The sequence below is a fragment of the Mus musculus genome, chromosome 3 (genome assembly GCF_000001635.26).
Source record: "Mus musculus strain C57BL/6J chromosome 3, GRCm38.p6 C57BL/6J".
NCBI lineage: Eukaryota > Metazoa > Chordata > Mammalia > Rodentia > Muridae > Mus > Mus musculus.
In genome coordinates, this window is record NC_000069.6 from 146,965,427 (window position 1) to 146,984,403 (window position 18,977).

At 38.5% G+C, this 18,977-nt stretch overlaps 1 protein-coding gene across 4 annotated transcripts in view; it reads left to right on the forward strand.

Annotated features, from left to right (window-relative positions):
• Nucleotides 1-18,583, forward strand: part of Ttll7 (tubulin tyrosine ligase-like family, member 7) — a 131,826-nt gene extending 113,243 nt beyond the window's left edge. For 2 of the 4 annotated variants that reach the window (XM_017319721.2, XM_017319722.2), the window contains 2 exons: nt 2,570-2,743; nt 10,731-14,197. In XM_017319721.2, the coding sequence (XP_017175210.1) occupies nt 2,570-2,743; nt 10,731-10,839 (283 nt within the window). In that variant the 3' untranslated portion in view covers nt 10,840-14,197. The other 2 variants (NM_001302957.2, NM_001357217.1) reach the window with 1 other exon arrangement.
• Nucleotides 18,584-18,977: the final 394 nt, after the last annotated feature.

An 18,977-nucleotide genomic window follows, 5' to 3' on the forward strand; every position in this document is an offset into this window, starting at 1 on the left:
GTTGGATTATTGAACAACAGGGGGACTTTCTAAGTCTTGCTTTTCTCTTTGTTGTGAGACATATTCAGGACTTTATCACTTGTCATTATGTCAACGGGAATGTCATTTCAAGCCACCCCCTTCAATATTTCTCAGAGGATTAGGGAAAGGCCAAGAGAACTATTTTATCATTTAATTTTTCTTCTAGACTTCATTGATGTTGGTGCTTTTATTTCTGTAGAATGGGATTTAAAAAGCAAACAATGAGACCCTGTTATTATTATTTATTTTAATTGAAAACACTGGTATCTCTACTTCTTCTCATTTATTCTTGTAAAACCAAAACCAACACCAACACCAACACCAACACCAACACCAACACCAACACCAACACCAACACCAACCAAGAACCCCACAAAAATTTGTGCTGTTGCTTTGGGCAGTTGGGATTCAAGGGGCAGCCTAGGGGTTTTCACAGATGCCCTTTGTGACAGTGACAGGCCTGAGCTGAGGGAGGGACAGTCTGAATCTCTAACACAGCTTTCTTGTGTATGGAGGAAGCTCTGCAGTCTTGAACAACAGGACTCAGGTCTTACTCATTCTCTTTTCTCTGCTGAGGGGTTTTGCTACTGCTCATACTCGAATATAACTTAATAGACTAAAGTGAAGTGTTCTGGCAGTGATATTGAATGCATACACAAGAAGTGGGCATAGGACATTGATACATTGGTTTATCTTAAAAAGGGAATGGTAGACCTGTCAAAACTGTTCTACCACAGGCAGGCACCGGCAAGCCGTCTTGCTTACCATGGGCAGTTGGTAGTGTTGAAGGACTTAGAGACTAATGCCACCTGTTATGTAGAAAGGGACATCAAGTTGAAATGATGAAGCACCCTTTTTGTTCTTCATCTCACTTCATCCTCTCTCTCCTCTAAATTCTAAGGTCAGTAGAGAAAAATAACACTGATATTAGAGGCCTGGAGCAGATCCAACAAGACAGCCTCAGAGTATAAAAACATAAACAATCCTGTTCAAAATGGAGGGGGATGAGGTAGGCAGACTTTCATAGACATACCAGGACCCTAGCAGAGAGGACTAGATGGGCAGGCAAAACATGTTTTCCATGTATTTAAAGGCATACACAATTTTATATCTCTCAGCTCAAACATTTAAGGTCTTTTAGATTATGTATCTTAAGTACAAATATAAATGCTATCTTCTTCAGTGTTTTCTTTGTTTGATTAAGGAATATACCTATATTGTCTATTATATCTGGAACTATAACATATATCTTGAAAACACACATATTGTCTTGTGTTTAGCAGTAAATTTTGAGGTAATTGAGCTAGCATTTAATCATCTATGGATAAGAAACGTTGATGCTTTTGCTAAAAAAGTATTATATTTAGACCTGAATATTTCCAAACCCAGAAGAAAATCAATTTCTTTCAATCAATTCACTTGAGCTTTGACCTTATAAGAAATGCCGTCTTTAGGACGATGGTTTTTTCTTTTGTTGCTGTTTTGTTTTTGGTTTTTTGTTTTCTTTGAGAAAATAAACAGTAGACTTTGTAGAGAAAAAGCAAAACAAAAACAAAAAACCCTCAAACACTTTTTAATGTGTAAAGAAATTATATATATATATATATATATTTCAAATACATAAAATTGCCACCAAAGGTTGAAAATTGAGTCTTTGAATTTCCTGTTGGGATTCTGTTTTCTTTTGTTTCAGAAAAAATGATTTTTCCTTATTATTTTTTTCTTTGTGAAAACCAACCTATTCTTTCCCCTGAGGATTACACAAATTGGTTATTGTTAAGAGAAACTTGAACCATTATGAGATTTCAAGCCACTTTCCCCTCAAGGTTTGAAAAGAGTCCCCCACCTCCATCCTTGCTAAGTTCTGAATTAAGCCTGGATGACTAACTTGGGATTTGCTAACAGTAGCACACAGCGCGAGGCTTTTCCAGGAGTTATGAGCTGTTCCCACTGTGGAGCAGGTTCCCTGGACGAGGAAGGATACCAGCTCCTGTGTGGGGGTGGGCACCTGTTGGGATACGTCACTGTCACTGTAAGAGCTCACACCTGTGCCCAGGAAGCTCAAGGGATGGATAGAGAGGGAGTATTGTGCACAGGACGCTCATAAGCAAGGGGTCAAACTGAGTTTCCTAGAGCAGGGTGGCCATAAATTAAATCACGACGGCTTTATCATCTCTTTGGTTCTAGTATTATGTTAAGTATAGAATTTTTAAAAACCCAAATCCTAGAATACCTAAATTAGATTTACAGATACTTTAATATGGAATAGCTTCACTGTTTAAAAGCAGGAAGGAGTCATTTTGTTAGCTACTCAAGTTGGTAGCACTCACAGCCTTAAAGAGAAATCCTGTAATCATTTGGTTTTTAAAAAATGAAGACTAATTTCCCAATTTGCTATCTATTATAAAATTTTCATATTCACTCCATATGTGAGGGGCCATTTCCACCTTATTGCCCAGTTTGCAGCTCGATCACGGATGTGTGGCTGGTTGCTGGGTTTTTTTTTTAAACAGTGAACATGAAGTCATGTCTGTTTCTATGCCAACAGATCCTCTTGGGAGAGCATCTTCAGTAAGAGCCCTGAGGTGGTGACCCCTCTGCAGCTCCAGTGCTGCCAGCGCCTGGTGGAGCTTTGCAAGCAGTGCCTGCTGGTGGTTTACAAATACACAACAGAAACAAGAGGACCCATCTCAGGCATCGGTCCTGACTGGGGGAACTCCAGGTATGTCTCACACTCTCAGTTCTGCTGAGTTTTATGTAGATAAGTGTGGCTTAGCACAGCTTGAAATGCAGAATCTTTTAAAATTAGGAGTTTTTTTTTTTTTATGCTTACATAACCAGGGGATCATGTAAAACTGAAAATACATCCATATTATAATCTAGAAAATAGATTTTATTTGCACAGTCTTTGTTTTTAAGAGACTTCACAAGCACAGAAATCACAACCCTACAGGTGGTAGATGCAAGGTGAACAGAAACAAGTGTATTTGACTTACATGTTCTTGTTTCCAAAAACTGGGTAAGTAGACTCCAAACTCTTGGAATGAAGTTAATTATTATTCCCTAATAGGGACATTTCAATGTTCATCTCTGAGAACAATACAGTTTAGAAGGTGCCTTTGGTTTGATTTTATCCAGTGTGCCTCTACCAAGACATTGCCAGGCCAACCAGCAGGATACAAATTTTTGTAAAGTTCTATTTCAAATTCCAGTTTCCTACCTGTCCAGTTAAAACACGTAGTTTTTTAAAGTAGGAATCACAAGAACAGGCAACTGATCAGCTGCAAGAATACGGAGTAAACAAGCAGTCCACTTTAGACTTTTGCAACTCAGTCACAGTACCTAGTAGAACTAAAGATGAATCGTGGCTTCCGGTATCTGCCGCTGTTTGGTTTAGCGATGGGAACTTGAACCCAGGGTCTTGCACAGGATGGGTGAGGTCTCTATGCACTGAGCTACCTTCCCAACCTTTGTCACGTTAGCTTTATTATGCAAATGTTGGAGTGCTACTTACACTAGAAGAATGTGAGTTGTGAAAATAAAGTCATAGTCTGAAAATAGTCAGGGATTAGGTTAAAACACAGAGACCAACCTCAGGGAGGACACGGAAGTCCTCTCTCCACAACAGTGACCCACGGCCACAAAGCGGATTGGAATAGCGTTCTCAGAAGGGACCAACACACATCCGTGCCCTAGACTTTGTCTTTTGTACACTGGGTAGGATGTTTAACCTGTTTTATCCCTTCTGCATGTAGTAGCCTAATGATCATAACAATTCTAGAGATAGGGCTAAACTGTGAGTATTTCAAAGTTATATTGCACAGTTTTAACTTTTCATTATTGCTTTCATCTGATTTAATCAAATGATAGCCGTTGTGTTGATGTGCCGGCCCAGAAATGAAGAGCCTTTTCTTTAGGGCGTAACATGCCATGCATGACCAGGAAGGCTCGGAATCCCAGACGGGAGGGACTTTGAGAGTGCTATGTAGTATCCCCACTGCAATTCTAGGACCTACAACTCAGTTTCCATTGATGGATCAGGTAGCTTTTGTGAGGAAGGCAAAGAGAACAGTTTTCTGGTCAGTCTGGAGGAAGAGGTCACACCTCACAGTTGCTTCAGGTCTTCTCTTCTCATCTTTGTGGCCAGAAGAGAGATCCTCCTCCTGCAGTCTTCAGTTCAGACTTCTGAGAGGCCCTCAGCCAATCCTGGGGATTACAGGTCTAAGCACTCTGATGTGTCAATAAACGTGTCACCATCATCCCTGCCCATGTTCAGACCCCTTCATTTACACGAGACGGATTTCAAAGTGGAATTTTACTGACAAACCTTACTGGAGAAATGATGGAGCTGACTCCTGTGAGTTTTCTCACACACGATTAAACTTACCCTCAAGACGGAAGAGTTGGATCAACGCTAAGTTTCTACTACCATAGCCTAAGAAGTTTAGTTCCTTCCATGAGGGCTGGAGGGCTAGTGAACATGCAGTTTCTCTGTAGAAGGGCTAATCCAGGCAAGCTTGTGTCCTCCTCTTAAACCCACTGGTCAGATAATGCAGTTCTGGAAAAAGGCCAGGGCCTAGGGAGAGTTAGCTTTTCATGGAACCCAAGGAGTGGAGGAAAATAAACATTTTAGTGCAACATCTAGCTACTAAAACTCACATGGATGTCATGGCAACTGAAGAGCGATACCTTTCTCTCAGGGGAAAATGAGTCTATAACATTCTGCTCAATAGAGTTTAGCCATTAATGGGTTAATTACTTTTATTTACAAAGTATACCTGACAAATATACATGTGGATGTATATGTATAAATTAATCACAAATAGGAGCGTACATAAGTATGAATGTAACATATGCATTCATGTATTCAGCTTGAGCACTTTTATGTGGAGATATATCGTTGGAAATTTTATCTAAAAAAAATCGAAAGGGAGACAGTTGGCACCGCCCAGTTCCACAGACCCATGCATAACATGATGTTGAACAATAATTCCTAAGAAGGTTTAAAGATGATATGCAAGAAAGTGGCTTCTGACATCAAAACCTTATAAAAATAACACTCCAATAAAGAAGACACAGCACATGCATGTCTCATAAAAAGCAAACAGTTAGAGTCAGTGTGGGAACTAGGACTTCCCTTTAGAAACATGCACGGCATTCGCCAGGACACTAACGTTTGGGACTAGCTTGATGCTCCACTCAACTGAAGTTGGTTGGTAAACTGTGGGTTCTCTGACTGCTTTTTGGTGTCTAGGTTTATATGGGTTCACTGCCAACCCCACCTTGAGGATGGAGAAAGAGAACTTAGTTTCTCTTTAAGACTATTTATGTATCTTTAATATAAAAAATTAAACAGCTTCATAACAAAGGAAAAATGTTTCTTCTCACCTATCAACATAAATGTAAAGTCCGAAGCTGGATATTAGCAAACGGAAACAATGTTAGCTAGAGCTATCCGTATCCACCTTCTGCTTCAAGCACTCACTGGTGGCAGAGTCCATAACCTGCAGAAGTGATCGTGGTCTTTTGCTGCCTCATAGAATGGCCAAGCACAGAGATGGCTTGGACGTGGCCGAGCCATAGGAGTGTTTATGTTGGGTATGGCAGGCCCTGGGTTTGACCTCATAGTATTACTCCCTGTTTCAGGTTCAGAGAAATCTCTTTACCAAATTTAGTTATACTTGTGATTAGAACACTGTTCATCCAGCCAGAAAAAGAAGAGAAGGAATTTCTGAAGTCCAGTGCAGCATAACTGCAGAAGCCATATCATAAAAAACACGCCTAAACACCCAGGCTTTCCTTCCTTCTCCAAATGAGGAAGAAGCCAAGGCTGTCTGGTATACCAACTCCTGTGCAGCCTTGTAACTGAAGGGCCTACCAGTACCAATGACAAAGACAGGTATAAGACCTAGGGTTTGAAATGGAGAAACCAGGGAAGAAATCTGGGTTCTTACAGATCTATAGAGAAATAAGATAACTTTAATATCTTAATGAAATCAGTCAATCTAAGAGAGTTAATTATCATTTTCCTATCAACAGAGAAACAGAATATGAAAATATAAGTGCAGCATCAATACCTTGGAAGAATTTCTAATAATTAGGAATAAAGATGTATGAGGTGCATATTCAGGAAAACGTAAAAGTGGAAATATAAACTTTAATAACTAAAATCATCCTTATAATGTAATTTTCTCTCAAATTGTCCCATAAATAGCAATGAATCCAATGTAATCTTACTATACTTTGCAGCATACTTCTGTGTTTACTTATTTTTGGTAGCAGAAATATCGGTTCCTAGCTTGTCCTAGCATTTAAAATGCAGACGTAAAAAGAAAAATAGTAAAGACAACCACTTGGAGGAAAACCCTTAACCAAGATTAAAATGATGCAAAGTTAGCAAGCAGGCAGACCAGTGGAACTCCTCTGGAAGGCCATGAGCTGGCACAGACATACCTAGAGACCAGTGAACTCCTGTGGAAAGGCATGAGCCGACCCAGACATACGTAGAGACTTGATTTATAACAAAAGGGGCCCATGTTCTTTACAACAGGCGAGGAAAGGAAGATTACTCATACGTCAGGCTAGGGGAGTTGGATTTCTAAGTAGTCACGAAAAGGCCATCAACTTTATCCATTAAGATGATGAGCTAAGTAGGCAGTCATCAAGGATAAAATGGAAAATTTCCAAGGAAAATTTGGGAGAATATCTTCATGGACTTGAGATGTATAAATGCCAATTAGGAAAGTGTTAATCCTAATGAAAAGATGGATGTATTTTATATTAAAATTAGGTATGTATATGAATAATTATCAGGACAGTCTATTTAAAATGATAAAAATGAACAAAAATATACAGAATAGAGAAAGATACCTGCAATCCATATATCATATGAGAAAGTTGTAAGTGTTACAAGGCATGGGTATATGTGTGTGCAGGACTGTAATCCTAACATGCAGTGACAGAGGTATATTCAGAGAAGCAGGAGTTCAAAACCAGCCTTAGATATATAGCAAGTTCAAACTAGCCAGGGTTACATGAGACCTTATCTTGGAACAAAAAAAGCAAAATACAAACAAAAATAAAATCTGGTAGAAATTCCGTGTGAATTCTTACAACTTTTAGGAAAATAAAAAACCAACCAACCAACCAACCAACCAACCAACCAAAACCCAGACCACTTAATGGAAAATTGGTGAAGAAAACTTTGAAAGGGGGTTGCAGTAAATATTTAAGAATGTATATAAGCAAATTTGTATTCAAGACATTGCATAATAATAGAAGAAAGCACCCACAATGCTGCACACCAAGGACTGCCAAGAACACCAAGAAATGAACATTACCTTCATGATGGAAAACAGCAACAATGGTGACAATGGTGACAGTTGAGCATTGCACATGGGACTCTGCCACTCTTAGCCTCTGTGCCCGTAATTTTCCAGTTGAAATGCATAAGCATGCACACAGATACCCTTGCTACAATAGTTATGGTATGATTTACTCATAATACTTTTTTAAAAATTAGAAACAACCTAAGTGTACATCAGAGGAATGGATACATATTATATAACATCAGACAATGGAATAACATTCAGTACTGGTAAGGTTTACCTGCATATACCGGGTCAGAGGCTCAAATATAAAGCGGAGCAAACTTATTCAGAAACAAAGGAATATAGACTTTTTCTGATTGTTAATGGAAATAAGAAGCAGAAACAGTCTCTAAGGAAGATGGGTTTGGATGGGAAATAAAGATGTAAATGGCACAAAGACAAGGCACAAGATGGGCTTGAGTACCCAGGGAAAGAGGGTGCTGTAACTCTGAGCTCAGGGATTCTACAGATGCCCAACATGGTGGCTTTATAAAAGCAATCAGTTCAGAATGCCTATAAACTGAATATCACGGTCAACGTTCCTTTCTGAATGTGTGTTATACTTTACAATTAAAAAGTTGCAAGCACAAGGTATCATTAATGTCCCGAGGCTACAACAAGGTATCTTGTTGATCTCAGGCAAGAGGGAGCGATGTTCAGGACATATCAGCTGTAAGTAATAGTCATTTGTGTACACTCTTAGCTGCTCTCAAAGATCGGCAGGCCAGTAACCATTGGATCTCTTGAGAGCTGAGGAAACAGGTTTCATGTTAGTAGCATGTGACACAGTGGGTGTTTGACAATAGACCTCGTCCTCTTCCTTTTCAAACCAACGTTGAAATCACAAGGTACTTCATAACAGATGTCTGCTCTCAAGCAGAGATGTACTATGTAAATGTGTCGGCAGATATGGGAAGTTGAAAGGTCCAGACTTTGCTACCAAGGATGTGAAGTGGTATGGCTGCTTTGGAGTGCAGTGTGGTATTTTCTCAGAAAGCTAAATATAAATAAATGCACATAAGACCCAGAAGTGGCAACTGTAAGCACTGAAGCCAGGCTTCTAGATACTTGCACACCAGTGTGGACAGCGCCTGTCTTACAGAATCAGAGACAGAACCAACCCAACTAACTGCCCACCAATAAGTGAGAGTGTAAGCAGAAGGTGAGGTCACACAGTGGAATATTAGCCATGAAACAAAGAAATCCAGAACACGATACAAAGGAGAAGCATGGCAAACCCTCCCAGCTTGTAAGCAGACATGGATGGCATTTGTGATGCCATGCCTAAGTGTAACAATCAACTTATACTCAGGGAGTAAAATTGAAGTTTCCTGGGTAGGAGAGGAGGAATGAAAATAAAAAGCAGTTTTTTTTTTAAATTGAAAAAGACCTTTTTTCATACATTTGACCATGTTTTTCAACTTCCTAATCCCTCCCACATCTCTACCCACCCAACTATGTTTTCCCTCTCTCTTTAAGAAGCAAATCAAAACAAAACCACAAACAACAAAAGGACAAGGAGCACACACAGAAAAACCCACAACAATGAGAATCAGTATGTCCAAGCAAATGTTTTGACAGTAGAAACACTGTTGAGTTTGTTTTGTGTTGTCCTCATATGCCTGGTTGTCCTCATACGCCTGGGCATGCGGCAGACCCCGAGTGTGGTTAACACACCCAGTGAGACTCCATTGGGGGAAAACTAAGTTTTCTTCTGCCAGTGGGTATCAACTGCAGATAGGGGCTTGCTTAAGAGTGAGAGTCCGTGTTCACTTTTCTCCCACAGTGCTGCCACCCCATCTGGCTTGAACCTGCCCAGGCTTTGTGCATGCTGCCACAGTCTCTGAGTTTATACGCGCATCAGTCCTGCTGTGTCTGGAAGACACTTTTTTCTCAGGGTAACCCATCACCTCTGGCTCTTAACAACCTTTCTACCTCCTCTTCTATATATTCCCCGAGTCTTGAGGGGAGGGGCTTGATGATGGAAGAGAGATAGCATCTTCAGATAATGCTGACCAAATGCATGTAAATAGAATGCAAATTTAATCATTATTTATCGCCCACCCTGTGAGAAACTCAACTCCAAACAAATACACTGAATCTGATAGAAGAGAAAGCAGAGCTTGAGCTTATCAGCCAGGAAAGGACTTCCTTTCCTGGACAGATAGCTCAGGCAGTAAGGACTAACAGTTAGAAAATGGGACCTTATCAAGCCGAAATGCTTCTATATGGTAAGACACCATATAGAAGTGGCTTCCTACCGACTGGGACAAGATCTTTACCAATATGATCGAAGGCTCTTATCTAAACATATAAAGAACTAAAAAAAGGCAGGACATCAAGAAAACAAATAGCCTAATGTGGAAAAAAATGGGGACAGAACTAATTAGCCAGTTCCCCCAAAATTAAACACACATGGATATGAAACACATAAAAAAAAATGTTCAACATCCTTAGCCGTCAGGCAATGCAAATTAAAACTACTTTGAGATTTCATTGTAGTAAGTCAGAATGGCCTAGATCAGTCAAACAAACGACAGACAGCTCATGTCGGTGAGGTTGAGGAGTAAGGGGAACGCTTATCCATTACTGGTGGGAGTGCAAACTACTGTAGACGTTAGTGCTGTGGTTCTTAAGGGATCCGTACCTCTAGGTGTACCTCACGATCCAGTTATGCTACACTTGGACGGATCCCCAAGGCTTCTGTGTCTTATCCCAGAGGAACCTACCCATCCATGCTCCTGATAGGCAGGAATTGGAAGCATCCTAGATGAGTTAACAGGAAATTGAGTCACATTTGTACAGTTGAGTATTATTCAGCTGTTTAAAAAAAATGACATCATAAAACTCATAGATAAATGGATAGAATAAGACAAAAAAACCCAACAAAACAAAACAAAAACAAAAACATCCCGAGTGAAGCAACCTACCTCCCCCCCCCCGCTCCCCCCCGACAGATCCTGTATCTTTTCCTTTTATGTGGATGCTAGCTTCACGCCTTTGGTATGTGTGGTAAGAGAAGAGGAATCTCCCCAGAATAGTCTTGCATGGCACTTAACTTCGGGTTTGATTTGTGCCAGGCAAGTTCTCTCACCAATGAGTTCCCGGACCCAAGCTGAGGAGAAGAGAAACTAAGAAAATTAATAAGTGTAGAGATTTATCTTAGTGTGGTGGCAGGTTTCTAGACTTGCAGGTGGTTATATAAGATTAATATACTTAATGTAGTGAGTTTTATATCCCAAATGATAAGAATAATTATTTCTATGTCACAAAATTTCAAGTCAGTAAGAAAAGTTCTGCAAAGCACAGGGCACATAGTCTGTTGAATTCTATTTACAGTCCTCAAACCAGGAATCTGGGTTCACCTGAAGGAGTTCAGGGGACTTTGTCCTACTACAGGGAGATGCTGGAAGGTGAGTGCCACATGTTCAAAGTGAATTCCCTATGAGTTTTGGATTGACTAGTATTCTGGGGATCACCAGAATTAGCAATAAGATAGCATATACAATTCTATACCAATCCAGAATTTTCAAAGTATGCATCCCTACGTCTACATGGTGGGCATTCGAGGATGATCACACCCTGCCTTCTGAATGAGGAGTATGGCTCTGATGTGAAGTGAATGAAGATGCTCTGATGTACTGTTCCTGGGTACCAGTTAGCTATGAGTTACCCTGGTAAAGAAAAAAAAAAAAAAGCTAAGATAAAAGCCGCAAACTTCTTTATATTTTTGGTACTTATATGAACTCTTCAGGTATAGTCTATAAATTCACTTCCCCGAGACAGTTTTCTTGCTTAAAAAAAAAAAATCAAATTGTGTTATTTAACTCCAACGCAAAGAACAATTTAAAAGTAATCTTTGCTGTTGAGCTGCTGTGGAGTCTCCCAGGAGATATTAGTGGAGACTTCAAGGCAAATAACTTGTGCTGTGCTTCATGGCGCCTTGCACTACCCAGGGCATCTGTTTTAGGTGGGCAGGGTCTCTGCAGTATAATTTCATCTGCTTGTTCAAGTTCGTGATGCACTTCGCTCTCTCTTTTTCAAGTCCAAAGGAACAGTTTCTTAGTAACTTCCACTTGTGTTAAGATGTTGGGGTTTGTGGCATCTATACCAGCACTGTTCTTCCTTTCCACCCTTCATGTTTCTGGAAGCACATAATAACTGCATGCAAGTTTTATGATGACAAGTATCTCGAATTGTCATGACCAAAAAGTTCAGCCCTGGACAGCAGCAATCCCTTAGATGTGCAGAGGGCTCTGAAACTATCAAGTCCCTTCACTAGCTATGTGACAAGGGGGAAGACATTTGACCCTCTGTGCTTCATAAAGTTTATTCACCCTTAAAATGTTGTTAGCAGTGACATTTACTTAGATACTTGTTATTTGAATCAAATGTTAATATTTATAAAGAGATTAGAAGTGTCAACCTATAAAATACTATTTAAGTAATTGTTTAGTATTTAATAAATCACCCAGGATCCTGTACTCTGTGATGCTCTATTCACTTGTTCATGTGATAAGTAGAGCTTTTGTAAAGCTAGGTGTGGCATCCCAACTCTCAGGAAGCCGAGGACAGAATGATTGTGGGTTTCAGAGCTAGTGAGAGACAATAGAAAAACATTTTTGTGAATGTTGCTAAAGTGTCAATAGCACTGATTTATTGGAAACTAAAATTTTAACTGGAAGGTTGATTGTCAAAATGGCTCAGTGGATAAAATATTTGCCATACAACCATGAAGAACTGAATTTAGATCTCCAGAATTCACAGAGAAAGCAAAAATTCGGCAGGTGTAATGGCCACCTACAATCCCAGAACCTAGGAGGTAGAGGACTTTGGGACAAGCTGTCTAGCTTGTGCACACATTCGTGTGCATATGTGCACACACACACACACACACACACACACACACACACACACACACACACACACACACATGTATCCACAAGCACACACAGGCACACATGCACACATGTGCATGTAAAGTAAAGGCCGTTTACTGCATCATTCCTGATTCATTTCTCAGAGGCTTAGAGTAGCTCCCACCAGTGTTGGCTAGTAAGTGTTGATCAAGTACCTTAGTTTATTTTGCACCTTGCCCTACATAAGAAGGGAAGCTGGTTTTTTTTTTAATGGCAAAACATATCAGATTAATCATTAAGACATCACCAGCTCTTGACATCATAATTAATCCATATAAATTACCCTAGTGATATTAAGAAAATAATTTATATAATCTGTGATGTGAGAAATCAGTTGTTTCATTATTCATCACCCATTCTGGAATTTTGATTTAATTTAGTTTGTTGTGTATTATTTTACTGCTCTATTAACTTAATGATTGGAGCAATTATTTATAGTTTGTGATATTAGGTAACAGATTTAGTAGGTATTACTATTCATGATGAAGTAATGTTTATGGATATTATGGAAAACTCTATTTTAATCTGAATGCTGTTTGCAGTTTGATTATAATGGATTCTTTTCTTTTTCTAAGATTCACAAGAAACAACGGTAAATTTACTTCCCCATTAATATAGATGTATCCTAATTCTCACATTATTGTACACAGAATAGACAGCTGACAGCTCTTGCCCCTCATTCTGTTTCTTCTCTGTTCATTTATGATGCTGTCCCTAGAGGACTCCAGTGTGCAGAGCGGAAGTGAAGCAGCTGACACACCCCTGTCATTTGCTTAGTCTTTCTGAGACCACAGCTAATTTGTGGTCTTCTATTGTCACATCGGTGACTGAAGATTCATCATGAAGATTCATCATGCTTATCTTTGTCTTGATTTTACAGTGCATTGCTCAAGTCATTACTATAACTTTGTCTTTAGATGCTATGGTTAATTTCATATATATATGTATGTATGTATATATATGTGTGTGTATTAAATTCCATATATATGGATTTCCTTGGCCATTCATCTCCTGCCTATAGATTGGACTGACAAAAATTTTATCAAGGTTTTCACAGAAAGAGATGATATGGATGTACAACTTATATGTAATTCACAATTTTCAACGATTGACATTAAAAAATGCAAGGTCCAGTTTCTTGACAAATGGGACCTGAATTGGCATAAATTTACTTATAGTCTTTATTATTAATTGTGAATATTTATATTTTTATTGTGTAAAAATTAATGTTAGCATCCTGGTGGAGATGTTACATAGTATATATATACATAGTATCTCGTCTTTCTAAAATGACGAAGCGGTAAAAATTACATATCCAGAAATATATTTGACTGCGTGGTTACATACAGCTTGTAACTATAAACCCTGACTTGTCTAAGAATACAAAGTTTCGACTTAAGAATGTTTTAGATGAACTTTAGTTATAACAAATCAGTGATACATTGCACATTTAGGCTCCATGGCTCTATATCTTTGAAACAAATGCTACTGTTAGTGTGGCTTGCCAAGTTCTCCATGAAAATCATTAGCAAAAGGCTTAAGATGCCAATATGTGTGCTTCTATATCACATGGTTTAAAGAGATATTTCCTTGGCTCTACATGTTGCTTTCACATACCGACAATGAATTGTTGGTGTGAACCAGTAAGCAGTGGCCTGATGCTTGAGGTAATGAGGATAGCATGTCGGATGATCCTAACTTCACGTGTTTGTATCTGTGAGTTCAACTTTCTGGAGTTCAGTGTTAGCATGAAAATTGTTTACGAATTGTATTGTTGTGATAGCAACAGCTTTCAGATAAGATAGGTGAATAATTAGCTATACAGTCCTTTCTTGAGTGATGTTGACATTAAAGTTTTTTTTACAATGATCTAATTTTTAACTACCTTTTTTAGGTATTTGCTACCAGGAAGTACCCAATTTCTTATGAGATCACCACTGTACAACATGAAATATAATTCACCCGGAATGACTCGCTCCAATGTTTTGTTTACGTCCCGCTATGGCCGTTTGTGAATGGAAGATTGCCATGGGCTCGCTTAATAGCAATTCATTTATTTTCTCCAGTTGAACCTTAAGGAAGTGACCCTTATATGCTGTTTTATGTATATATGTCATAGAAGTGTGTGAAGTACATACACACAGGCACTCAAGTAACATATAAATATATATATTTATTATATGTAAGAAGAATTAGCAGAAAACTGAATATAAGATTTAACCTTTCTGGAAATGTAATAAACCATGTTAAAGTTGTTTACACAAATACGCAAATGTGTAGAATTTGCTAGGTTTATAATTAATTACTTCCTACTAGAAATGTTATTTTTGCTGCAGAGTCGATCCTGAAGCTCCCATCATGGCGTTATAAATTATTTTCTAGATAATAGGGCTTTCGACTTGAGAAAACACTGATAGTATCTTATTACCTTTCTCACTATTAGTAGTTATTTAACAGTGAAACAGAAGACTTAGATGCCTGGGGTTGGCTTGATGATCAGATTAGGATCAAACAGATTTGTTGTTACTATAGCACACTGTAAAGTACTAGAAAATAGCCCAGCCTGACTCTCCAACATTTTACTCCCCTAGGTGGGAATTTAGCTGCTTATTCTAGTGCACATGTTCAATAAAGGTCTGGTAAGATCATGAATCATGCAAAAATGAGAGGCAACCCAGTGGATTAAGAGTAAAATGCAAACATGCTTTAATTCGACTCTTCATGGGGAGTCCCATAGAGAAGCAAGACGATGGCAGGGACAGAAATTTGGTTGTGTGACTTCTGTGTCACTTTCTTTTGGAAAGTATATCATTGATGGGCCCAAGTCTCTCAACATTGAGACCAATTTACCTCGCAAAGTCCAATAAGAGTAGTTTCTCATTTCACCCCAGAAAAGACTCCGAAGAGAAGAGTCCAGTGAGTCCCATTGCTCATCGGTGTCATCTGTTGGGAGTCTATATTCAAAGTTCTGTATAAAGTTGTCTTCCTGTCCAGAGGATTCATGCTTGTTTTTCAGACCATCATGCTCTCATTCTGCTTCATCTTCCTTGCCATCTGAAAACCAGTGTGTGCTCTCGGTTTTCCATACAAATAGAGACATATGCCCTATGGATTCTTGAACTCAGAAAATACAATATTTGCTGAAACTTCCCTCCAGTGATTTTACTCATACATGTTAAGTTTCTGCAAAACTCAGAATATTTGCCAGCTTCTTATATTTTTACGTTTGTTCCCCATAAATGAAGAAAGGACCCCAAAGCAGTAAGAGGTCATTTGGCCTGGTCTCATTCGAAGCTGGATGGATGGTGACCCGAAATTGTAAGATTTAAGTATTTTGCTTTAAAAACTACCTTGGGAGAGTATACTTTTAAACTGTAATATTCATTTATCACACACATTACCGGCAGCTACTTAAGTTCTTTATGGCTGCCTACCCACATGCATTCCAGTAGAGACTTTTTTTTACTGGCAACATCCCATGGAATTTTGTGTTATGTTTTTGAAAGAGAATAAAGCCTCCAGATCAAGCAGATGAGTGAGTGTGGTACTTAGGAGTCCATATTGTGGATTCTTCAACATGGCAGAGAGTTCTTAGAATCACTGATGCAAATACTGGAACACTTCAGGATTTTTATGGAAATAATAAACAAAGCAGCCCCTTTTGGGGTTTATTTGTAGCCATATTTGTTTTCAATTCATGATTTAAAAATCAAGGAGGAATAAAAGAAGAAACACAAAAGTCATGGATATGTCACTTAAAATGACTGATAAGTGATACCAACCCAGTTTGTTGGCCATTCACTTTGTCTTAAATCACAAATGATCATTTACTCAGATAGAGTATATACTCTGAAACTTCTGTCACATACTAGGAAGGAATTTTCATTTTAAAAAAGGCGAGGGGAGATGTCCACATTAGGAATTCTCACCCTAGAAACACACATTAAAAGCTAAGAGTAAATGGAAATAGAAAGACTGCCAAGCATTTGTGAAAGGCCATTATTTCCTTATCTATCCAAGCAAGGCCTTGTTTTGAGCACTGGAATTTCATTGCCTACATTTTCCTGTTGGGACAAGTTGGGTAGGGTGAAGTGGTGCAGGAAGCTGTGTGCTCATTATTTATGTGCATTACCTGGGGTGCTGTGGACTGTGGTTGTCATAGCACCATCCCCTAATGAGCAGCCACGGGAAGACATGATAATGAACCGTGGAAGTCTCAGGAGGCCACAGACAGGTAGTAGGGGTATAGAATATTCCTTAGCTTTTATCAATTTCTTATGCTTATGCTTAAAACACATCTGCAGCAGAGACAGTGTAAATCTTTAATAGAAGAGAAGGAAAATTCCAGAAGCTAGTTAATTTCACCAGGGTGTTTGTTTGTTTGTTTGTTTGTTTGTTTGTTTGTTTTTCCTTAGAATGGATTTTGGTTTACCTACAAGGAAAGGAATGAGTATAGACCTGCAGTATAGATGGCTGTTTGGTTCATGGCCAGGTAGAAATGCTTCCCCAAACTAAGATACAGATGTCACCCCAATTGTCTAAGTAGTAACTTGCTTGTTAGTTTGTCCTCACCCACAAACAGAATCTAAAGGAACAGTTTAGTTTTCACTCGAGTAAGCCAGCCTTGAAGGTTTGAATCTGGTAAAAGACCCTGTTGCAATATGAGTATTAAGTTGTATATGGAGCACAGGGGAAGCAACTCCGTTGTCTGTAAAATGCCAGGGTTTGCCTAGATTAGATGAAGTTTTTGTTACTTGTCTCTAAAGTTCAAACCAAACCAAAACCAAAGCCCTTTCTTTCACCTGCTATTTATGCATACATAGAGAACAAGTGCCTCCCAGACATCAGGAAAATGATTTTCTTCAAATTCTCTCGTTAGCTTGGATAGTAGATGAGACTGGGATCATGCGATGTGAAATTGTAGATATCTGAATAGGAATTCAATGCTTTCTTCCTTAACATGTCAATGATATTCTGTGTAAACATTATCTTCAATATGCAATACACACTATTCAAAAATACCAAAAATGATAGCTGCATACATGCCATTACTTAATCTTCTATAAAGCACTTATTCATTCTTAAATATATATTCTTTTAAAAATAGTAAGTACCTCAAAAGTGACAGAAAATTCCTTCCTTCTCTATTTAGCAATTGCTAGTTTACATTCCGAATCTCATGTACTTGGTTCTAAGCATTAAACAACAATAAAAATATAACTATACAATTATCGTTCTTGTGACCTGGTGATTTTTGGACATTTACTTTTCTCTTTAAATTGAGAGCTTTAAGTGTAAAGGGCCATGATATCTACATATTAATTATTAGATATCTAATTGTTTTGAACAATTTCAATGTTGGCTTATAAGTAAATGAAGACTGTAGAAATATATTTGTAAAGCAAATGATTCCTCACATTGCTTTCTCTCTCTCCTGTTCTCCTTTCAATTCACTTAGAAGCTTTAGTTGTGCATGGACAAAGTAAAGAAAGAAATACTGCCTTTTAAATGCTGGTCTTCCTGGAAATTTTGTAGTGGTGTGTTTTTACCCAGGCAACACTAACACTTTGATGGACTATTGGGTCAATTCAGTTTGCCGAGAACTTTAGGAACAAGGTTGAAGTCTGTATGCTTAAAGCACACTCAGTGTCCTTCCGTGTGAAGTGAGATGCACTTTAATAGTCTTGCAACAGAAATTGATGTGTTGAAACGGCACCTGCGGAGATTGCTTCTGTTTCTGAGGGTCTGCCATGAAGTAGTATGTGGTGTGTTGGGAGAAATTTACTCAGGTACTCACTGTGATACCAAGAGGGGTGTGTCATCTTGGGAGATCTGTATAAGACTTCTGCTTTATCACCACTTATGAACTCAGAAGCTCTTGCTTTGACAAACATATCACTCAACAAACTAAGCACTCCTAAATTAGTAAGAAGGCTTGCCTTTGAAAAGTGGTCAGATAATTATTCTATTTCTTTCAAAGGCTACCAGCCATTTTTGGTCCATGAGGTCATATAACAACTACTCTATGTGCTATAGCATCTGAATTTTAATGGAGTCTGAATTTGAGGGTGAGAGAATACATTTGCTAACACGAATCATGGGTCAAATTATCCCTGTGTGCTTTGCTTCCTGTATATGAATGCAAATGTTACAAAGATGCGCTTGAAATGTCAACAAATTGTGCAGTTGGCATTGCCATAGCATGATCTACTGTGTGACACCTGTATGGTGAACCCACTTCAGTTACTATAATAAAAATGTCAACACACGAAACCTATGGTATCTCATCATTTGGCTTGTTTTTACACATGTATTTGCACACACAATACTGATTTCAGTAGAAGAAGAGATGGGCAACCAATTAAGCAAGCTGAACTGAGCTTTCAATTTGATGAAGATATTTTCACGATAATTTTTTTTTTCTGTTTTGTATTCTAGGGGAAGGGGCACCTGCTGTTAAGAGTCAGATCAAGAAAGGAGAACTGTCAACTTCTCTCCGTTGAATGGGAAGGCAGAGTGTTCTAAAAATCAGTAGCAACAGTTTAATGTCATTATATAATATAATAATTATATTACCTCAGGCATGAATTTCATGCTTTAGGAATTTATAATTTTATCATTTGCTAGCAAAATTCAAAACATCAAAATGAAGAACATTTTGCCTAGT